At 39.2% G+C, this 25,095-nt stretch overlaps 1 protein-coding gene across 2 annotated transcripts in view; it reads left to right on the forward strand.

Moving 5' to 3' along the window:
• The window catches only part of Imp (IGF-II mRNA-binding protein), a 424,845-nt gene that overhangs the window by 136,803 nt on the left and 262,947 nt on the right, over nucleotides 1-25,095 (forward strand). Inside the window, exon 3 of one of the 2 annotated variants that reach the window (XM_067150361.2) lies at nucleotides 7,692-7,748. The exons of the other annotated variant lie outside the window; for it this stretch is intronic. Within the exon in view, the coding sequence (XP_067006462.1) occupies nucleotides 7,692-7,748 (57 nt within the window). The remainder of the gene's footprint in view (nucleotides 1-7,691; nucleotides 7,749-25,095) is intronic. 2 annotated transcript variants of the gene reach the window in all.

The raw sequence follows: 25,095 nt of genomic DNA on the forward strand, positions 1-25,095 counted from the left end.
GAAACGGCTTCCGCAGCGCCAAATAGTTCCCTAGGTTTGTTACTTGTTCCTGAAGTCAGGGGCTTCTTTCAGTTTTGTTAGATATTCTGGTGAACTGACTTGACGAATTAAATATTTTTGCTCTGTATAAATATGGAAAATATGTCACAGGTTGTATGGTTCGTTACCAACTCTTATATTTTATACGTAATGGCCATGAATAGTTATTGTTCTCAGTTGTGTATGTAGCAGAATAATAATTATTTAACATGATATTGATATCTTCTTGCACCGTGTACTTAGTAAGCTTGGTTAGAGTTCATTCCAATGCTGATAAGTTCGCACAATATGTGCGACGTTGAAGATGGATCCAAGAAAACTGTTGGCAATACTGGGCTACTGGCTGCAACAGCATGGTCAGTATTCATAATGGCTGCCAGCTGTGAGCAAGACGTGTGTGATGCTGTGACGCTTGAGTCCCCTGTGAAATACTATAAAGCTAACAAAAGTGGAGAAAAATTAAGTGGGAAATCTAAACCAAATTGTTTTAAACGTTTACAGTAGCCCACGAGATGAGAATCCGCTGTGGACTGTGGAAGACGTGGTGAAAAACACCGCGCAGCTGACCGGCGTGTCTGTGTACAGTGTTTACGTCGCTCGCGTGGAATTTCAACTCCACGGAAAATCCAAGTCTCCAGCGAAAGGTCGATGTGTCACTCGCCGTAAATAAAACAAGAAGTGCCTTAACACGGTATGGTAATAGGATCCTTGGCGTATTCAATAATAATAATAATAATAATAATAATAATAATAATAATAATAATAATAATAATTTGTACTTTTGCTTTATGTTCGTAATTGCCCTCTATCTGCAGAAATGTTGTCATCAGGGGATCATGAGTTCGTTTTTTATTACTTTCCGAATGACGAGATTACAATATTTACAACATTCCTGGAAACATTGTATTTTGCAATCCCACTCACAGGTAGTTTTTTCAGCTTTGTGAACTGTGAGAAACTGCCACTGACAGTCGTTGCACGAGAGCGGAATCGTATACTTCTGTTGTAAGTCACCATATGCTTCACACAAATTGCATTATGAAATAAAAATAAACCTTGCTTCTCTTGCCTTGGTATTCGTCAGTAATCTGTAGGTTTTACATGGTCAATAAAGGAATAAATAGGTATGGTACGTGATCAAAGTACAGCTATGTGAAAGGATGTGATTTCGTTTGATGGTTCACTATGTGAGAATGAAGTACTTGTCAGGTAGACGCACGGTGTTAATAATTAGTTGGTTGTGGCGGAGATGGAGAACGGAGACGGGAAGGGAGAACAGGGCAAGTGCTCACATGTGGAAGGATACTTTTCCTAAGCTCTTGACTTGAATTTCAGTATAGTAGGCGAAGGGGAAGGGCGCTTCTGACGGGATAGCAAGTCAATATCTCGGTTTCGTTTGAGAATGTTTCGGAGCAATTGACACTCCGTGTTCCGGAACAGCGGAACATAACGGTGCACCGGCACAGTGTCCCGAAACAGGGACATAGTGCCCAACCCTATTCCCAATAGCGATAGGCACTGAGATGCGCGAGAATAACGCCAACAGAAACATCGCTACGAAAATATAACGACGCAAGAAAGAATTATAAAACAATAATCAGAAGAGCAAAAGAAATGTTTCAAGACAAAGAAGAGCAAAAACAAATAAAGAGGCAGAACAACAATGGTACAAAGCAGTACTGCCCAAACAACCACATTTTCCGAGCAACATCCCGATTAAAATATGGAAAGAACATTTCAGCAAAGTCTTGCAAGCAAAAGAAACTCGACCAGAAGAGCTAAATGAAGACGAGTATCCAGAGAGTAATTTCACTCCCTTTACGGTAGAAGTAGAACATGTAATAAACACAACGAAAGACAAAAAAGCTTGTGGTCCAGGCGGAATTTACTACAAAAATCTTAAAAGTACAGCAACCCATCTCAAGAAAATATGGACAGACCTATACAATGAATGCATAAAGCAAGGAAAAATACCTCATATCTGGAGACTTTCTACTCTTAAAATTTTATACAAAGGGAAAGGAAATATTAGGGATCCAAACGCATATCGTGGAATAGCTCTCGAATGTACTGCCCTAAAAATACTGACAAGCCTCATAACAAAACGTCTATACAGCTTGGTTGAAGGATCAATACCGGAAGAGGGATTTGGATTCACGAAGGGAAAATCAACACTCCAAGCGGTAAAATGTTTACAAGGGGATATAGAAGATGCATTAAGATTCCACGACCGGGCGAGTTCGCTGTGTGGTTAGGGGCGCGCACCTGTGAGCTTGCATCCGGGAGATAGTGGATTGGAACCCCACTGTCGGTCGTGTTGGAAGCCCTGAAGGGGGTATTCCGTGGTTTCCCACTTTCACACCAGAGACATGCTGGGGCCAAGGCAGCTTCCTTCACACTCCTAGCCCTTTCCTATCCCATCGTCACCATGAGACATATCTGTTTCGGTGCGACGTAAGGCAAATTAAAAAAAAATACTCGGTACGCAGCGGTAATCCTATCTATCGGAGATGATTGGCAACAGAAGACTACACAAAGCAAATCACAACAAACAATGGTCAATGTAATGTTATTGTTGATAAATGTGATGGGCTCTCTATATTGTAGGACTTCACATTTAGTTTTCTTTCGACTCTGTGATTGTAGGGTGTCTTAAAAGTTATTTATAGCGTAGGCTGTAGTTCCATATTCTCCGAATTTACACATCGATTTTTATAAAATCCTGTTTACCCATCGGCGCTGATATGGACTTAGTGAAAAAAAAATCCAAATTCATGAATATCTCTGTGATCATAGCCGGTACGGTAACAATGTATAAGGCATGTCTGTCTGTTAGGTCATTAGCCCAGAGGCTGGTTGGATCCTCAAATAGCACCACCAAAGGTTATGCGGTTATAAGAAAACCCCCAACACCAATGGCAGCACCAAAATGAGGCGTACTAGGCAAGATGAGGAGTGAGGTAGTACCGAGCTCGATAGCTGCAGTCGCTTAAGTGCGGCCAGTGTCCAGTATTCGGGAGATAGTAGGTTCGAACCCCACTGTCGGCAGCCCTGAAATGGTTTTCCGTGGTTTCCCATTTTCACACCAGGCAAGTGCTGGGGCTATACCTTAAGGCCACGGCCGCTTCCTTCCCACTCCTAGCCCTTTCCTGTCCCATCGTCGCCGTAAGACCTATCTGTGTCGGTGCGACGTAAAACTACTAGCAAAAAAAAAAACACAAAAAGAGTGAGGTAGTTTGCCATTGCTTTTCTCACTGGGTCAGAAAGTACTATTGCAGCACGACTGACCCTATGAACAGCACCTTTCATAACACTCAGATGCACTAGTCATGCTCTGAATGTCGTTACTCAGCACTACCCATACCCCAGCAACTTCCGTATTATCATAGCCATGGATGTTGACTGGGACTTTGGTGGAAGCTAAACTTTACTCTGGCCTCTGCCAAGAGATGGTTGCAAAAGTACTGTTTCCATCAAGAAATGACAGCAGGCACGTATAAGACATAAATGATCGGAAATTTGATATTATATAACTTTAGTTATGTAGTATTTATCGGTGCGACACATAAATATTTGAGAATTAAATTTTAGGCCTTCCCCTAAACTACCATTTCAATCAGCGTGAATAAAATTATTTATGACCTAGATTATAGCGACTTAATTCCCGACTTTGCATACCGATTTTCATTACGATACGACCACTAATACCATAAATATTTGAGAATTAAACTCTAGGCCTTCCCCTATACTACCATTTCAGTCAGTGTGAATAAAATTATTTATGGCCTAGATTGTAGCGACTTATTCCCCGACTTTGCATACCAATTTTCATTAAATTCTCTTGTAGCCGTTTTCTCATGATGCGTGTACAGATACAGACAGACAGACAGACATTACGGAAAAGTAAAAAGTGCATTTCCTTGTTACTGTGGACACGACTCATACAGAAATACCATCCTTTTTCAATTTTGAGCAATGTACAGACAAAACTCTTATTTTATATATATATATTTTGATTTCCCATTTTCTTTTGAAGTCCGCCGAACCACGCTCATGCGTTCATCGACTTTCGTAAGAAATGTAAGACGTGAACGTAAATAATGTTTTCCCGTTCCGGCTTCGGCCGGAATTGAAAAGTTTCACGTGTATTCAGAGTTCGCTGTTAAATGAAATTCTCCTGGAGAACACCCTGTAATAACAGTAGCTTGTTATTATTTTTAAACCCCGTCACACATAATCTAGTGCCATTGCACAACTTAGGTGGCTTGAGGTTACGTAACAACATTACAGGTGCTCCTACTTTCATACGAAGTTTGTGAGATGGGAATCCTGGAGGATTAAGAATATTTAGGAATTATACTGGATAATTGACAGCATCGTCCGTTTGCAATACCGTGTCGACCGATCTATACTCTACATATTTCTTCTGCATCAAAATATGTAAGCAATGCTTCATTTATTTAATTAGTCGTCTCATTAAGGTAAATTTGCAAAAATCCAGGATCTTGATGAGCATTTGGCATTAGACTGCATATGGAATGCTAAATTTGACCTTGTACTTTGAAAGTTGGCATAAAGATGGGTTGGATGACTTGCTTAGCACCAAAAGATATTTTTTGAAAACAAGCTGCTATATTTTCTAGTTCGAAAAAAAAAAAAAAGATCATGATCTGGATGGGCACCCATTAGTAACTGTACAATGGTTCAGGTGGAGATTAGAGTGGTGGCAGGTGAACCTTGCCAGACTCGCAACACATGCCTGGTGTTTCACCTTTCCACTTGTGAACATTGCAGAATTGGCATTTATGGATCATTGTACCAGTGGTTATCGAGCTGTTATCTTCCTAATTAATTTCAGGATCGTAAAACATCCCGGAGCGAAATTTAATTTTACATGGACGCAATCGTCTTTCTTTTCGGACCCCAGGGTGATGTTGCTCATATCGTGTTTGAACTGTCCTGTGATATTCGCGATTATTTTGCTGGTGTGTAGCTGCCGCTGCTCTATGAACCTCGGGATTATTTTTCTGGTATGTCGGTGTCGCTTCTCTATGAGCCTTGGGGTTATTCTTCTGGTACGTGTCCACTGCTGCTGTATGGACTTAGACATTTTCTTTTGGTATTTACTTGCAGCAATGGTACGTCCGGAAGGATTGTTCTGTAAAAATGTAACTGTTGCTTTTTTAAATTGTATTTTTCTCGTAGCATTTGAGTATCGAGTACGACGTTTTTCAGAAACTTTGTAACAACGAATGAAGCATTTGTTTCTTTGCACAGACATTCATATACAGTACTTCAAAATGTCCGTTAGAGAGATTACCAGTAAATCGCAATCTTTTTACGGTATTAGCTTAATCATTAAATGTCCAGTATGACTTTTGATCACGATAAACTTCAAAGCGGAATGGAAATATTTTGCCTGCTGCCGTCAACTCACATGTTCCACCATATGCTGAATCTTGACACGAAAAGTCGGCACTCTTCTGAGGAGGAATAGTTATTAGCAAGGATTGCCAAGTTCAAACCGTTACTGCTCAAGAGTTCTATCACACTCACTTCATTACTGGTCGACAATATTATGCAAGTTGCCTTCGGTCTCCTTCGTCAATATGAGTGACATATCTTCGAACCCTAGACAGCTTTGCTAATGACGCATGCCCGCGCTGAACTGGTACTGCTTTCGCCTAGCCTGTTTTTACCAGTTGTACGGATTCATTTAAACTGTAAGCGGCTGCATAACTCACTAACAAACTGTAAAACTGTAATAAATCTTGATAAAACAGTATTCCTGTGTTTAAAAAAGGCCGCTAACAGGCAGATTCGAACCTGCATTCTTGCAGTCTGTAGTCCGTTGACTTAACCGCTGCGCTATCAACTCAGCGTAAAACAACTTCTCATGAATTCACTCAAAACATTCATGTACGTAGGCCTATATACTGTTAATTGTATTTTCTATTCTTTCTTTAAGGATTTGGTTTATTACCGTCTTAAAATACACGGAAACGGAGTGAATTGGTGCGTACAGTTATATGTTGGAAAATGCCGCTGCCATATATAATTGGCAAAAGCCAAAGATTCATGTGTGCGAGGGAAGTATTTCATCTGGAAAATCTTGAAAATATATATGTATTTCCGTTGTCTTTTCGAGAAATGCAAGATTTTTGCTGTACTATTGAGACGATTTGGCAGACTGAATTAATATATATGTACAATACTGTTTAAAAAAACCGGAGATATTGAACACAAATGTAAAACCACATATCACCCCTTTTCACCCGTTTAAAATAGTAATTTTTAAAATGTCTTAAAATAGTATTTATGATATATGAAAATAAATATCTGAATCAATATAAGTACAATATTTTTCACAGAAACGGAGAAATTCAACAAAAAAGTAAAATCGCGTTTCACCTCTTAAAAATCCTTTCTTAGTGCGCATCTAAGCTACGGTAGGATCATGTCCTCAAATTTTCGAGGATGGTTGCCTAGTTGTACTTCCTCTTAAAACAATAATCACCACCACCACCATCAAATTTTCAGGTAATTATCTCCAGTAGGTTTTGCTGTTCGTTGATTATCAATCAGTGAAGACATCTTGCTTTATATATATAGATATGTATTTGCAATATTAAATCCTAATAATGTACTTTTCACTTTGTTGTCTAGAACTCTTGAGTGATTTTTACTGAAATATCCCTATATCTTTGTGTTTTAATCATCCACTTCCTTCGAGCTTAGAGTTGAAATTCGGGAACATTTCATAGCGAAGGGAAATCTACCGTTTTCAGGTCACCTCGGGCCATGGTTGATGTTTCAAATACTGGAGGAGCTGTAGATCGTGTGAGTTACTAAATGGATATGCCGAATAATACACTTCTTGCACTGCATAGTATATTTTGAATAATAGTATTGCACTAGGACCAGATAATTGAGTCATTAGATTTGAAGTAAGAATCTTAATTTCTTCTATCAGATATTCAAATTGCATATGCAAGTCGCATGTTGGTCGCATGTAGCTGATTCCTGTTTATTTTAATGTCTTTTTTTTTTGCTATTTTATGTTTGCAAAATACAAGAGGAATGTTATTCGGCCTAGCTTTCATTGAATGTCTTCCCTAACTTAATGATTGTATCGACATCGGGGAAACACTAAATGAGAATTTCATTTTACCGTTTAATTAGATGTAAAAAACTTATTTGCAAGTGAGGGTTTCTAGATATAGTGTTTTACATCTCACTTCTACAGTGTGTACTACTTGGTGGGTTCTTTTCTTTTTCTTAACTGAGTATTAAGATAGTATGATAGGAAGCAGCACAAGGACATTTGAGGATTCATGTCAGTTACGTGGAATTCGAACAATGTGATAGGCTTTTTTTTTTCTTTTTTGCTGGTCTGTAGTATTCGTTTGTAGGAATCCCGCATGGAAAGAAACACATCCAGATTACATTTCGAAAAGATGGTCGGTAAATTTCACCTTGCGGATCGATTCTTTTGAGCGCAAATTCCCTTCATTCTCGCATAAATTTCCTGAGGAAGCGCTGTTCAGAGAGCGACGTTTGGATTGGAGAGGTTTTTTTTTTTGTGTGTGTGTATGCTGGGGATGGTTAAGCCGGCCCTAGGCTCAGTTACTATGTTGGAATGCTTGTTGCAGGGGCTCTGGGGGTGCTCATCCGGATTCGCCCTTGGAGCATGTCGGCAATGGCTGGAGGTAAGCTTGTAGCTATCATCTTCCTTTCTTCGTCAGTCACTCCAAATCGTTTCTTGGCGTCCTCCAGTGTAGAGTTTGCATGTTGGTTTGCATGCTACCTCTGGTTTGGTGTGCTATGCTATGCTTCTGGATCTCTCGTAGCTGGGTGGCTCGTTTCAGAATCTTCAGCAGTTGACATGTTTCTGTTTTGCTTGATCTAATTCTACATTGGGTGCTTTGTTTTTGGAGACATTCGAATCAGTTTGTTTTGTCATTAACAACTATACTGTTTTCAGTACAGGCCTTAGTGATTATCAAAATGTTCATAATGTAGATTTGTATTTGAATTTTCTGTGCAGGTTGATTTCCGGGTGAGTATCCTTCAAATGAAATTTATTTTTAGTTGTTTTACGAACTGGTTACGAAATATGCGATGCTTCTCGGAGATAGTGAACATTTCTGGTGTTCTCGTTACTTCAGTGTTGTTACTGCCCCTGTTCCTAAACCGAGAAATTTCTTTGTCAGAATGTTCATTTGAGACTGGGAGCGAGGAAAGTCGTACTGAAATTCACTATCAGTGTTAGCTACCCAGAGTACTGGAATTAGGGTTGTAAAGGTGCCAGTGCACTGTAGAATCGTGTGGCTAGTTAGGTTACTCTATTGCCGCGGGTACACTACGGGAGAGTTTAATTCTCGGTAGAGCTGAGGTGGAGTTCTGCTAGGACAGCGCTAAGTATGAGTAGATCACTGAACTACCTGAATACAGTCACATTTGTATCTGAGGCCACACAGAAAGGTTGTTGGTATCTCCATGATGTCGTTCCCCTGTGGATAGGGTTGTAGAATACTGTGTGTTTTTTTTCTATTTGTTTAACGTCGCACCGACAGATAGGTCTTTTGGCGACGATGGGACAGGAAAGGCCTAGGAATGGGAAGGAAGCGGCCGTGGCCTTAATTAAGGTACAACCCCAGCATTTGCCTGGTGTGAAAATGGGATACCACGGGAAACCATTTTCAGGGCTACTGACAGTGGGGTTCGAACCCACTATCCCCCGGATGCGAGCTCACAGCTGCGCGCTCCTAACCGCACGGCCAACTCGCCCGGTATACTGTGTTTTACCAAATAAGCGAGAAGAAATCGGTGGTGGGGGTGGACATCCCAGAACAACGCAAAATATCCCTAGGTACATATGAGGGTCGTTCTTTAATGTGCTGCGCCTGTTTTAGTTAAGTCCATAGAGCAGCAGCGGACACGTACCAGAAGAATAACCCCAAGGTTCATAGAGCAGCGGCACCGACATACCAGAAAAATAATCCCGAGGTTCATAGAGCAGCGGCAGCTACACACCAGCAAAATAATCGCGAATATCACAGGACAATTCAAACTCGATATGAGCAACATCACCCTGGGGTCCGAAAAGAAAGACGATTGCGTCCATGTAAAATTAAGTTTCGTTCCGGGATGTCTTACGATCCTGAAATTACATGTTAATGAACTACGGGGCAAAATTCTGACATCTCGGCGCCTCGGAAGACTGTAGTAGTTAGTGGGAACGAAAATTATTATTATTATTGCTATTATTATTATTATTATTATTATTATTATTATTATTATTATTATTATTATTATTATTATTATTATTATTATTATTATTATTAAACTGCAGGTCTCTGAGCTGAGCGGTGATTACTTGGTAGGCCAAGGCCCGTCAGGGCTGTAGCTCATCCTTACATTCTGAATTTTAAGAGTACCTTTTAAAATAGGTTTATCAGTTGCGCAGTTGGTTATGAGTAGTAGGTGTTTGGTTATTTTGCGTAATATCTGTTATTCATACATAGAATCTGTATTTTAAGCATTATCAAATATAGGTTGGGTATGTTTTCCATACATTTAGATCTGCTGTGATCAGAATATTATAACACTCCAGTTTTCAACGCTTTTTGTTCTTGTTTTGTATTAGTTACAGGTTCATTGCGCCCTCGTTCCTCATTCAATCAATCAATACTGATCTGCATTTAGGGCAGTCGCCCAGATGGCAGATTTCCTATCTGTTGTTTTCCTAGCCTTTTCCTAAATGATTTCAAAGAAATTGGAAATTTATTGAACGTCTCCCGTGGTAAGTTATTCCAATCCCTAACTCCCCTTCCTATAAATGAATATTTGCCCCAGTTGTCCTCTTGAATTCCAACTTTATCTTCATATTGTGCTCATTCCTACTTTTATAAACACCATTCAAACTTATTCGTCTACTAATGTCATCCCACGCCATCTCTCCGCTGACAGCTCGGAACATACCACTTAGTCGAGCAGCTCTTCTTCTTTCTCTCAATTCTTCTCAGCCCAAACTTTGCAACATTTTCATAACGCTGCTCTTTTGTCGGAAATCACCCAGAACAAATCGAGCTGCTTTTCTTTGGATTTTTTCCAGTTCTTGAATCAAATGATCCTGGAGAGGGTCCCATACACTGGAACCATAAGCTAGTTTGGGTCTTACCAGAGACTTGTATGCCCTCTCCTTTACATCCTTACTACAACCCCTAACTACCCTCATAATCATGTGATGAGATCTGTACCCTTTATTTACAGTCCCATTTGTGATTTCCCCAATGAAGATTTTTACTTATATTACAGTAACATATAGATACAATGATCCCCAAAAGGAACTTACACCCCATGAACGCAGTAATTAAAACTGAGAGGACTTTTCCTATTTGTGAAACCCACAACCTGACTTTTAACCCCGTTTATCAACATACCATTGTCTGCTGTCCATCTCACAACATTTTCGAGGTCATGTTGCAGTTGCTCACAATCTTGTAACTTATTTATTACTCTATAGAGAATATCACCCGCAAAAAGCCTTACCTCCGATTCCACCCCTTTACTCATATCATTTATATATATAAGAAACATAAGGTCCGATAATACTGCCTTGAGGAATTCCCCTCTTAATTGTTACAGGGTCATATAAAGCTTCACCTATTCTAATTCTCTGAGATCTATTTTCTAGAAATACAGCAACCCATTTAGTCACTCTTTTGTCTAGTCCAATTGCACTCATTTTTGCCAGTAATCTTCTTCACGACTTTTGAGGTTTTGTAGGTGGTAGTGCTTGAATGATGTTTAAAGCGGTGATTGTCGACTGAACTTGGATCTAACACATTGTCATCTGTCGGGACTATTTCCTGAAGATCTTTTCCAACTTCGAGTAGCCAATTGTTATTTACTTTCATTGATAGGGCGAGGACAAGGTTCAGAATTCCTTCGGTCAATCTCTGATTATTCATTCTGAGAATATGTCCTTAAAATTTCAAACGTCTTTTCCTAAACGTGTCTGAGATTTTCTTTGAGTGTTGGTACAGGTCTTGAGATTTCCTTATCATCCAGATCCCCCCTAAGGAGACTGGTGCAAAAATTTTCCTTAAGATTTTTCTTTCTGCTTTTCTACATCTCTAATTAATGATCTGCCCCCAATGACCAGCGTTTCAGATGCATATAGTTCTTCAGTCTGGATTACAGCGTTATAATATCGTAAATTTTCATTTCGGGATATAGAATTTTTATTATATCTGCACCAAGTGAGTCTGTATGCTCTTTGTAGTTTAGAGACTCTTGCTTTGTTTTCTTAACAATTCAATCCGGAAGGTTTGTTGACTTCTCCCAGGTATTTGAATTTACACACTTGGGATATTTTGCAATATTGCAATATTGGATTTTTATTGGTTGTCCATCTAGGTATCGCAGGGATCCTTTGATGCAGTGGGTTTTCTGATAGGAGATCTGGAGTCCTGTTATGGATGCAATTTAATGGAGTTTTTTGATGGATGCAATCGCTTCCTGTCTGTTATTGGACAGCACTGCTAAGTCATCAGCGAAAGCCAAACATTGTAAATTAATTTTGTTTTCTCGCAATCTGCCAAGGGTTATTCCTGTAACTTCCTTTTCCAAGTCATAATTACTTTTTCCAAAACAAGATTATACAATAAAGGGGACATCCCATCTCCTTGTCGGACTCCTGTTTTAACATCAAATGTTTCAGACAATTCCTTTAAGTATTTAACCTTGGAAGTTGTGCCTGTTAGTGTTTGAATAATTAATTTTCTCTTTTTCCAGTCTATTTTGAATTCTTCCAGTACACGGAAAAGTATCGGTCTGACGATAGCCTTACGCATTTTTGAAGTCCACAAAAGTAATCACCGCTTGCCTATTTTCACGAATTTGTAGGATGGTCTCGAGGTTAGGCTTCGATCACATTGGAGGCACGTTTGTGTAAGTAATTCGGTGGCGCGCGCGTGCGCAAGCTGGCGTGAACAACGTGCCCAACACTAAATGCAAGCAGGTGCAAGTTAATTATAATAAACAGGTCAGTCGAAATAGAGATGTCAGACGATGAGGACATTGTTTTGGAAAAATGGTGTTTTAAAGTTTTTATTTTTGGATGAACAGGAAATCAGGGAATAGTGGGTGAACGAGTATTTTTTGGACAGAGAGGAAGATGGAGAGTATGCACGAATATTCAGCGATTTGCTTAGACAGCCTGATGCGTTTTTTGAATACTTCAGAATGATACCAGACACTTTACTGGACAAAATCACACCTAGAATAAGGAGGCAACGTTGAGGTAAGATTTATTAACTATTGACTTCAAAATATGCTTTTGATGAATTTACAAATGATATTCAATCTGCCAATATTAAAGATGCTGTAGGCCTTTCTCTCCCAAAAGAATTAATGTAACGCATTAATTATAACCTTTAAAAAGTTCCGATTGAATATATTTTCAGTGAATAGTTTATGAAAATAACCTGGATATCAGGTTTGGATTATAAAACGCTCGTTTTTAAAATGCTTGGTCAAAACCTTTATTACATTAAATCAAGGAATGTAAGAACGTAATGTTTTGAATTTTAATGTTATACTTAAGTAACGTTGAAAGTCATAATAATTTTAATTTAATTTATTTTAAACACTTCCTCCATATCCTGCGATCAACTGAGTGAGCTCTGCATCTTCGTATGGTCCTGCATTCGTATGACCTCCAATACTGTTTACATCTGACTGCCCACCAGGTGACACCACGCTTTCATAAGATCCTGTAATTGTTGGTGGTTGAGGACTATAGTTAAACTCGACCACGGTGTTGTACCCCTCTTCTTGTAGAAACAAGTCCTCAATCTTCCGTCTTAGCGCAAGTTTCCTGTGACCTGGTATAGCTCTCAGTGGGCAAAAATGGCTCATCAAAGAATGGTATTCAGCATCCTGAACTTCTTGACTTTGTGTAGTCGCCTGTGAAGCTGACCTTCGTTTAAGATACTCTTCAACCTTTTTTTCTTCTATAATATATTTTTTCGTAACATTTGTTTTTTGAAATCTTTAGGACGTTGTGGGGTTTCAGAAGTCCTTTTTTATTTGTGTTTCCAGCACTTGCAGGTGTAGGAGTTTCGGCTGTTGTTATTGGTATCGAAGGTTCCAAATTGGTTTCAATAACTGTCATCTCTGTTTCACTATTTTCATACGCACTGGTTGTACCTAGAGCGTCATCCCGTCACTACCTGCACAGAACAATAATACAAGATGAAATGAAATACGTTACTAAGGTAATTCTCTAGTAAAAGTAAGTGTGATGAATATATCTACTGTAGCTAAGTAGTAGTTCTGTGAAGAGTAAGACCTCACTCACAATATAATACATACTGTACCTGTGAAAAGTTAAAAGAAATATTTCAGTAACCATGCGTCTCGAATCTCGATTGCTATTTTGGCTGCTCTGTTGTGCCTACGTTGATCTACCGGTGATAGATATTTATGTTTCCTACCTCCAGGATGGTCTGTTAGATATTTGTTCACTTCTTCATTACCTTCTTTGTCTATGACAATGTTGTGTAGTAGGCACACACATTTTACAATCATGTCCGCGTTGTCCGGCGCACACGGTATTTCTGTTTTGAGTACTCGCCATTTAGTCACTGTAATACCGAAGGCGCATTCAATAACTCGACGTATAGATGACAATTTGTAGTTCAACAATGTTTGGTGTTCAGTAGCAGTTTGGCGATTGTTTGGTTTTAAAAGATAATCTTTCAAGTGGTAACCTTGGTCTCCAAGAAGAACATGTATGATACGGGTTGTTTGTGTATTGTCTGAAAATGGAAGTGGTTTATCTTCCGGAATGATTGTACCTTCTTCCACGGCCGACTGGATACCTCGCTGCGCTCCTTATACCGGCCTTGACAATCGCTTGTGAAGCCCAGCATAAAGCTGTAATTGGAAAGTTTCACCATAATGCCGCTGGAGCGCTGGCCTACTACCCACTGACAGGAAGCTGTATACCGCAAATTGCCGCATTTTCAGTTTTTTTTTTTTTTTTGGTTTTGTTGTCGTAAATGTTGGCAATGTGTTCGCAATGAGGTGCTTGTTGGCTTGATAATGAGATCTGATCGTTATGCGCTAGTGAGTTTATTTTTTATTGTGTAGTGTGGTGATTATATTTTTTAAATTGTGTTTACAAATCTTGGAATTTGAGACATTCTTGAGCACCTTTCCGTACTTCGAGCAGAAATTTTATGGAAACAAGAACAAAGTGATTTCTCGCTGTAACTTCTTCCTGAACAAGGATTTTAATTTATTTGCTAGTTCGTTTTTTAATGGTGTGTTGATTTGCTTTTCTTTAACTGTGTTAGGAAATATTCGAATATATATTGCTGTGTGCCTTTTTTGTATTCCGAACAGGAAAAAAGGCAAAGGGACACGTATCATTTCACGAATTCTCTGTAGACCAGGACAAAACTACGGAGTGGCTAAAAGCAGGTAACACTCTCGTTTTAGTTTTCCGTTTCTATGTCGGGTATTTACCTTCGTTCTTTCTTTCTTTCTTTCTTTCTTTTTTCTTACTCTCTTTACCCCTCCAGCGTTGGATTTTCTCTCGGACTCAGTGAGGGATCCCACCTCTACCGCCTCAAGGGTAGTATCCTGGAGCGTGAGACTGCGGGTCGGGGGATACAACTGGGAAGGATGACCAGTACCTCGCCCAGGCGGCCGCAACTTCTATGCTGAACAGGGGCCTTGTGTCGGGGATGGGAAGATTGGAAGGCATATCCAAGAAAGAGGGATGGAAGCAGCCGTGGCCTTAAGTTAGTTACCATCCCGGCATTTGCTTGGAGGAGAATTGGGAAACTATGGAAAACCACTTCGAGGATGTCTGAGGTGGGAATCGATATCATCCTCTACACAGTTGACCTCCCAAGGCTGAGTGGACCCCGTTCCAGCCTTCGTACCACTTTTGAAATTTCACGGCAGTACCAGGAATCGAAACCGGGCCTCCGTGAGTGGCCACTAATCACGCTAATCAGGTATTTTTACTCATGAATTTTCTTTCATAGAATAATCTTTTAGGCGGTGTCGTGTTTGCCATATGACAGCAACACAACACATTTTTGTTCAAGATAATCTGAACTTTAACATTTAAACATTGACAAGTAAGAATCACTACTGCTATGACGGTAAGGCCAGCGTATGAAGTGTTGTTACCTGAGCAATGGGGCCGATGACCTAGACGTTAGGCCCCTTTAGACAACAAGCATCATCATCATCGAGCAGAGAACAGTTTACATTTTATTTGCTCAAAATACTTTTCTCTCACTGAATTTTTATTTAAAATTCTTCTTCTTCTTTCGCTATTTGTTTTACGTCGCACCGACACAGATAGGTCTTATGACGCCGATGCAATAGGAAAGGGCTAGCAGTGGGAATGAATCGGCCGTGGCCTTAATTGAGGTACAGCCTGATGTGAAAATGGGAAACCACGGAAAACCATCTCCAGAGCTGCCGACAGTGGGGTTCGAACCCACTATTACCCGGGTGCAAGCTCACAGCTCCACGCCGCGCGGCCAACTTGTTCCACTCTACTGCATTTCAAGTAAAATTTATTTTCTGAATTTAGCATGGCCAGCTTGCCCGGTATTTAATATTCTAGTGAAAGGTATGAATGAAATGTAATCTGAAATTATATATATAGAAATTAACATTTAAACATGTTTGAGTCAAAATATTTATGTTCTGCATACAACGAATATGGAAAAAGTAAGACTCTTATGTTTTGTCCAGCCCCCTTCCTGAGAGCAGCGCTTGAAGAATTTTAAAACTATAATTGAACAATGACTCTTAATCTCAATATTAACATCAGAAGACAAAAGTATTGTGGTAAGTTCTGCTATGTATCTAAATGCCATGATAATAAAAACGATTACTATTATTCCTCATAATTTAGGAACGTCAGTTGGACTACTCCATCCTCCGCAGTTTCATTTCACGACGTTGTTTTGGCACATATCAATGAAAGTAGCCTTTAGGGTTAATCATTTTAACAATATTAGTCAATGTAACATACTATTTTATTCCCTAAATTAAGATACATCGGCAATCAGAGTCAATATCAGAACGTCAGCTGGACTAAGTCATCTCCCCGCAGTTTCATTTCAAGACATCATTTTGGCAAATATCAACGAAAGTAACCTTTAAGATTAATCATTTTAACAGTATTAACCCATGTAATATTCTCCATAGCTCTAAATTACGATAAATCGACAACCAAAGTCAGTATATTTTCCATAAAGAAGTATGCATTTGTACCGCAAATAGGTCGGCCGCCAGCGCCACGTGTCGAGTTGTGCAACTAGTGCGATTACAGTGTGTGGACCCGATTGTCAAGGCCGGTAAGGAGCTAGCTAGAGCGACGCATCAAGTCGGCCGTGCTTCTTCTAACTGTTTGTACAGAGGCGTCGTTCGGAAGACTCTGCCATCACTTTGACGGCCATGACCACCAACATTAGTACAAATGAACCTGCATTTAGCATCAGCAACTCCTTGTAGAATAATTTGAGAAAAATGCCTTACAATTGTAAAACTGTGAACCAGAATGTGCTGGACATTTTAGGCGCACCTGTTTGCCATCAATGTAGCACAAGCAGTTAGGAAACTTCCAGATTCTCAAACTCTGCTGCCACTGATTCTAGAGATTCTTTGACCGGGCGAGTTGGCCGTGCGCGTAGAGGCGCGCGGCTGTGAGCTTGCATCCGGGAGATAGTAGGTTCGAATCCCACTATCGGCAGCCCTGAAAATGGTTTTCCGTGGTTTCCCATTTTCACACCAGGTAAATGCTGGGGCTGTACCTTAACTAAGGCCACGGCCGCTTCCTTCCAACTCCTAGGCCTTTCCTATCCCATCGTCGCCATAAGACCTATCTGTGTCGGCGCGACGTAAAGCCCCTAGCAAAAAAAAAAAAGAGATTCTTTGGTCGGCTCAGGCATGTGAACTTGATAACATTCCGAAACAGCTTCACAAACTTCGTACACAATACCACTAATTGTGTTATTTGCCAATTAGAAGGAAAACACTAGTGATCAAAATGCAAGCCCTGTTGATAGGAACCTGAAAAACAAATATATATATGTGTGTGAATTATCTACCTTCATCACACTTACTTTTACTAGAGAATTACCTTAGCAACATATTTCATTTCATCTTGTATTGTTGTTCTGTGCAGGTAGTGACGGGAGGGCCCTCCGTGAAAATTACCGAAAAGAACAAACAAAACAACTAAGCAGAACTAACCAGGCTGCAGGTGATAACTGAACGTGTACACGGACACACTTCGACGATTTATCCTTCCTTAAAGACCAGTTTGTTCCTCGAAACACCTCGGGAGGCATGGGTCATGGTTTGTACAAAAACTCCAAAAATGTGATACGGCATTCTGAAAATGAGGATACCACCAACGATGACCCGCAAGATACAACCACTGCGTATGAAAATAGTGAAACGGAGATGACAGTTACTGAAACTAATTTGGAGCCTTCGATACCCATAAGAGCAGCCGAAACTCCTACACCTGCAGGTGGTGGAAACACAAATAAAAAACCACCTACGCCAACCAAAAGGACTTCTGAAACCCCACAACGGCCTAAAGATTTCAAAAAACAGATGTTGCAAAAAATGGTTATGTTAGAAGAAAAAAAAGGTTGAAGAGTATCTTAAACGAAGGTCAGCTTCACAGGCGACTACACAATGTCAAGAAGTTCAGGATGCTGACTACCATTTATTGATGAGACTTTTGCCCTCTTTGAGAGCTATACCAGGTTACAGGAAACTTGCGCTAAGACGGAAGATTGAGAACTTGTTTCTACAAGAAGAGGGGTACAACACTGTGGTCGTGTTTAACTATAGTCCTCAACCATCAACAATTACAGGCTCTTGTGAAAGCGGGGTGTCACCTAGTGGGCAATCCGATGTAAACAGCATTGGAGATCATACGAATGCAGAACCATACGAAAATCCAGAGCTCACTCAGTTGATCGCAGGATATGGGGGGAGTGTTTAAAATAAATTAAATTAAAATTATTATGACTTTCAACGTTACTTAATTGTGTAACATTAACATTCAAAATATTACGTTCTTACATTTTCTTACATTCCTTGATTTAATGTAATAAAGGTTTTGACCAAGCATTTTAAAAACGAGCGTTTTATAATCCAAACCTGATATCCAGGTTATTTTCATACACTATTCACTGAAAATATATTCAATCGGAACTTTTTTAAAGGTTATAATTAATGCGTTACATTAATTCTTTTGGGAGAGAAAGGCCTACAACATCTTTAATATTGGCAGATTGAATATCATTTGTAAATTCATCAAAAGCATATTTTGAAGTCAATAGTTAATAAATCTTACCTCAACGTTGCCTCCTTATTCTAGGTGTGATTTTGTCCAGTAAAGTGTCTGGTATCATTCTGAAGTATTCAAAAAACTTCATCAGGCTGTCTAAGCAAATCGTTGAATATTCGTGCATACTCTCCATCTTCCTCTCTGTCCAAAAATGCTCGTTCACCTACTTTTCTCAGATTCCCTCCTCATCCAAAAATGAAAACTTTAAAAAACCATTTTCCAAAACAATGTCCTCATCGACTGACATCTCCATTTCGACTGACCTTTTTATAACAATTAACTTGCACCTGCTTGCATTTAGTGTGAGCACATTGCCACCGAATTACTTGCACAAATGTGCCTCCAATGTGATCGAAGCCTTAAGAATATGTTCTGCGCACGACCTGCCTTTCCTGAACCCTGTCCGATATTCTCCAATCAAACGATGTGTTTGTATTTCAGGCCTCTTGAGGAGGAATTTGGAAAAATTTTGTAGGCTGCTAATGGAGAAATAGATCTGTTGTTAATATCAGTTTTATCCCTTTTCTTATGTAACGGGGGAATTATTGCACACTTCCAGTCTTCGGGAATTGATTCACTGGTCCAGATATCTGTAAGAATTTTATGGGTTTTCCGAGCGAGATTTCTGCCACCTACTTTACACATTTCGGCAATTATACTATCTTCCCCGCCGGGCTGAGTGGCTCAGACGGTTAAGGCGCTGGCCTTCTAACCCCAACTTGGCAGGTTCGATCCTGGCTCAGCCCGGTGGTATTTGAAGGTGCTCAAATACGACAGCCCCGTGTCGGTAGATTTACTGGCACGTTAAAGAACTCCTGCGGGACTAAATTCCGGCACCTCGGCGTCTTCGAAGACTTTAAAAAGTAGTTAGTGGGACGTAAAGCAAATATTATTCTTATTATTACTATCTTCCCCTGTAGCTTTTATTGTTTTTTAACTCGTGTATTTTTTGTTCATCTTCTTCTATTAGTGGAGGCTCTGAATTTGGATTTGGTTCTGATGTTTTAAAAGTGAGTTGGTCAGTAGGAAGTTCGCAATTTAGAAATCTTTGAAATGATTACAGTTTTCTTCCTTATTTGTTTCTATAATCCCATCCGGTCGCTTAAAATATACAACTCGTCAGGTTTTCTTTGAAGGTTCTGTTGAAAGTTCAGAGTATTGTTTTTCTTGAACTCGTGCTCGATTTCTGCCAGTCTGATCTGACCATAGTGACGTTTTTGGGATCTTATAATCTTTGATGTCTCCTGTATTTTAATGAAGGTATGCCACTTCTCTGTGGTTTTCTGCGAATTCCTGTCTTGTCATGCTTTCTTGCGGAGGTCTAACGTATTATTATTATTATTATTATTATTATTATTATTATTATTATTATTATTATTATTATTATTATTATTATTATTATTATTATTATTCGTCCGTCGGATGGGGACAAGCCTTGAGCAGACCCCTTCGTGCTATTCGACAGGAGTAGGCTATGTTCCGGCACCGGGTTTCACCTTCTCCCTACTATCATATAACACGTCGTTCATTTCATCTCATTAACTCCTCTGATGAGGTTGACGTCAGGAAGGGCATCCGGTCATAAAAACCCTCCGCAACAATTCATCTCACCTCATACCAAGGCCAACTAGATATACAGGCCATAAGGCTCCCCCTCCACTTCGGGCGCTACGTCACACTAGTCGCCAGCCGCTTCACTTCTCGCCAGTGACTTATAAGCTGATCTGAACTTCGCAGCAGTGAGGCTATCGATGGTGTTGAATGATTTAAACGTGTGTGAACATTGTGAATTATGGCCACGTCGTGTTGTATACCTGGTTGTAGAATAAACTACAGTTCAAAACTGCCTAATATTTCAGTGTTTAAATTTCCTATTGGCGTGTTTCGGAAACAAAAGTGGATCATAGCTATCCATCGAACCGAATTCATCCCTTCAGCAAGCTCAGTTGTGTGCATAAAACACTTCGACGAAGTTTCGTAATTAGGGACGATTCCGTTAAAAGACCTGATGAGTCTCTTTTAACTGCAAAACCTAACCATTTAAAACTCTCAAACGATGCTATTCCTAAGTTTTAAAATGTGCCTGCCTATCTGTATAAAAAATCTTCCAACAACGAGCAAAAATCCTATTCAAAGACAAGAAGAAATTGAAAAACGGGAAGAGGAAGGAAAGAAAGAAAGAAAGCTGAGGAAGAATATGACGGGATCAAGGACTTCGACGACGTTCAGGGTAATTTCAGTATTAAACGCAAATTAGATTTGGACAAAGTTTCCGTCAACTTTAACAGCCAAAGTCTGTATTTTCAAAATGTATGTGACTGAGGAAAATATTCCGAAAATTGGTACTTCCTTAACATTAAACGAGGCTCTTGATTTTATATCCGTTAAACATGATATTTTCATGAGTTATAACCCTGATATACGTGCATTAGGTGATGGGGGCAAGATATTAAAATGGTCAAATTAGAAAAGTATTTATAACTTCCTGTTTAGACCTGCTCGTAACTCAAAAGTGACTGTCCACGATAAAATAGAATCTGTACACAAAATAATGGATGAAATTGAAAGTGAAGTTAATGAGTGTATCATTACTGATAAATTATATTTTTTTAAGGAACAGTTAAATATAGCCTTTGCAAAGAAAGTATCTTACTCCTGTATTCTAATAACATGGTTCACTTCAATATTTTTCGCATTTCCTGGGGCGTAAAAGAAGATAAGACAGTCAACGTTTCTTACAATGCCCCACTTGGTTATTCACAGTCTTTTACTGCAAAACTAGGCACGGGAAATTCGGGTATTGATGATTCACATTGGAATTACTTGAAAAAAGAAACTAAAATTGTTAAAGGAGCATGACATATTTTGTAACTTGTTGAATGGAGTCTACATAAAACGTGAGCTGAACTATAAAGGAGGAAAGGTTTTATTTTTGTTTTTGTTAGTGGCTTTATGTCGCACCGACACAGATAGGTCTTATGGCGACGATGGGATAGGAGAGGCATAACAGCTGGAGGGAAGCGGCCGTGGCCTTAATTAAGGTACAGCCCCAGCATTTGCCTGGTGTGAAAATGGGGAAACTACGGAAAACCTTCTTCAGGGCTGCCGACAGTGGGATTCGAACCCACTATCTCCCGATGCACGTTCACAGCCGCACGGCCAGATCGCCCGCTAGGAGGAAAGGTAGAGGGAGTTGCTTTTAGTAGTAAAAGCGGAGAAAATAACACTACATTAGCTACAACTGCACAAACTTTTATGTTGTCATCCAGTCTTTAAAAAAATAAAGACGTTGATTTGTTTCCATGTAAGAACCTAATATGACATTTCTTAGAAGAACTAACTTTGCAAGTCTTTAAAGTATTAACAGATAGTCCTATAGCTTATAAGGTAGCATGCATAATTTCTAATAATAACAGGAAAATGTTTGAAAAGCTGTGCAAAAGCAATTTACAAACCACTTTTCAAAATCCATTTGACGAAACACACACACACACACACACAAAATTGTTTGATACTGGTCATTTATTTAAAATCTTAATAAATAACTGGCTTAATCAAGCTGACAACTTATCCTGACTTTGACAACTCTGAGTCAGACAAAAAAATGTCTGAGTCTATCTAGTGCGGCCTTGGCTTGCTCCTGCCCTGTATAAAAAGGTGTACCAGACTCTTTTAGAGCTACAAAATGTAAACCTGTATACTAATGTTTTTACATGAGGATTCTCAGAGAAAAATTCTGACTTCGCTTGTCAACAATGTTCTGGAAAACGAAAATGTTTAAACATGCTGTGATTAAATAAATAGTTTTAAACATTTCGTTGACAGATGTATATACATCTTTTGTAATATATTATTGAATAACAATAGAAAAGTTACCGTGGGAAACTCATCGCTGAGAAGAAGAAATCCTCAGGAAAATAAAAATGTACAAACTGAAACCTTAGGAATTCTTAGGTAAGTTTTAAGTTGCAGCTTAATTTCTAAGAAAGGTTTCAGACTTTTGTTGTGAATTGCCATCATGCATTTTCCTAGTAACATTAAACCTTTTTGTATACGTATTATGTGTTCTAATCTTTTAAAGATAACGTGTTGAGTTACAAGTGACAGATGTCATCATAATTTTACATAAAGAAATGTACATGTACTGCCCTTCCAGTTTTCTCCCCGCATAAAACTCGTGTAGTATACAAGCCTAAGTAAAGCCACAATTGAAGGAGTGTTCAATTTTATCGTTAAGGTTGAATAAATGAACAATATCATGGTGAAAGTGAGAGCGGGCCCTACACTGCCATGATGAACCCCAGCCACTAGCGTGACGTCACGGTCCGAGCCTTGTGGCCTGTCTATCTAGTGCGGCCTTGCTCATACCCGACCCCGTAGGGAAACGGGATAAGGGTTGGACAAACATTATTATTATTATTATTATTATTATTATTATTATTAAAACATTTTGAAGTATATCAAATTTGAAACCTAAGACATAAAAGGATAACATTCTTGTAAAATTACAACTAAGTTCGTCAAACTGTTTGTGGAATGAATAATTTAGTTTTCGGAGTTAACCTAATTTAATCCCTTACGAAAGGAGGGTATTAAAATATTATTTGCTATTATTACATCTAGGCAGGACGAATAGAAATGAATAGTGTGACGACTCCCCCTGAATCACATGTTAACAGACACGGTGTACATGTTTTCCTCCACCTACAGCGCTGCTGTCGGTAAAAGGGCCGAGTACGCGCGCTTTTCGTCGGCTTACTGTGGAAGTGTGCAAACAGTTTGTGGCCTTGTTCAGTAGTTTTATACATTCTCGAGTTGTATAAATGCAAAATAGCTGGCATTAACTTTTCATGAACCGAAAAGTGAAAAAGATTATGCATTTGAGAAGTAGGACGTATACTTTGACATATGCTTCAATTTCCTACCGCATGTAAATATGCCTACAACTTGCAATGTCCCGGGTTGTAATTCGGGTTACAATAAACATTCGAATGATAAGCGTCATTTTTGTTTCACGCCCAAAAGTTCCCACTCTGTTAAAGTGGTCGAAGGCTATCCCACGTCAACATCTGCCTTAAAGTGATAGTACCCTTAACATAATTTGTCTGATTAGAGCCATGACAAAAGCTGGTAGTCAAAGAGGATGCCAAAATCATAAGTACAGCTCACGAAAAAAATTACAGCACGCTTACCTTTGATCAGCCGCCATTATTTTTTTTATTTTTTATTTTTGCTAGTTGCTTTACGTCGCACCGACACAAATAGGTCTTATAGCAACGACAGGATAGGAAAGGCCTAGGAGTTGGAAGGAAGCAGCCGTGGCCTTAAGGTACAGCCCCAGAATTTGCCTGGTGTGAAAATGGGAAACCACGGAAAACCATCTTCAGGGCTGCCGACCGTGGGATTCGAACCCGCTATCTCCCGGATGCAAACTCACAGCTGCGTTCCCCTAACCGCACGGCCAACTAGCTCGGTCCACCATTATCAAGTTGGGAAGATGGAACAAATAGCTCCTATCACCAGTTCAAAAATTGTCATTCATCAGTTCTGTGCGTATATTGTTAAACCTGCAAGCGAAGTGATAGCCTGTACAGCATGTATTGGTTCTATGCAAAACAATACAGAGGAGGACCTAACAAGTCTAGAATAATATTTTAAGGCATCCAACTATCTTATTTATCCATCGAGTGAATTATTATTGTTTTCTCATGTAGAGGAAGTTGTGAGAAATATTAGTGTACAAGAAGCATAATGGGGTGAAATATTTCAAGAATGCCTGGATGGTTTACCTTTAATTACTGCTTCTTATAGACTTGAGTGCTGTACTGAACATGCTCAGGACTTGGTACCAAAATTTATTTTTCATTACATACGATGCCGATTTTATTTCCGAACAAAAGAAGTACGGAAAGAAGTGCAAGCTTGTACGACCGCAAAACATACCCGGAAAATGTCCAAGGATCGTCGCCATAAGACCTATCTGTGTCGGTGCGACGTAAAGCCCCTAGCAAAAAAATAAAAAAATAAAAAAATGTCCAAGGTGTCCAGTTAACTGACTGATGGGGTGACGTGCTGATAAGATTCATTAATTTGAGTATGTTAATATGTAATTTAATTTAAGTAGTTATGTAGGAATTACATATGTATGACATACCGGTACGTAATATCATGTGGGTACCTGCAGAGTTTTAATGTGGTTATATTACGCAGCATGTACACTAACAGTCGGACATGTGTTTTTTAAGCTTATAGCTGATAATTGTAACTTTGATTTTGTGGTGAATTAATGAAATAGCTCTATACACACATACCCGTTTGACATATTCGTTAAGACACTGACGAACCAATTTCAGAAGTAATGTCATTAAATCATTACTACATGTAAAATATTTCCTACGAATTTGTCACATATTACTTTCAAAACAAGGAACACGTGTAGGAACATATCAAACAGCAGAAGTCGTCACACTATGTACTTCTATTCGTCCTGACCTAGGGTTTAAAAATATATCTCATTTGGAATTTTGTCTTATAAGGTTAAATGTTTTCGAAGGAATTACTATTTTTGTAAATAATACTGGTGTTTTTAAGTCCCATTAACTACATTGTTAACGATTTTCGGAGGCATCGAAGTGCCGATAATT

The sequence above is a fragment of the Anabrus simplex genome, chromosome 6 (assembly GCF_040414725.1).
Source record: "Anabrus simplex isolate iqAnaSimp1 chromosome 6, ASM4041472v1, whole genome shotgun sequence".
NCBI classification, from domain to species: domain Eukaryota; kingdom Metazoa; phylum Arthropoda; class Insecta; order Orthoptera; family Tettigoniidae; genus Anabrus; species Anabrus simplex.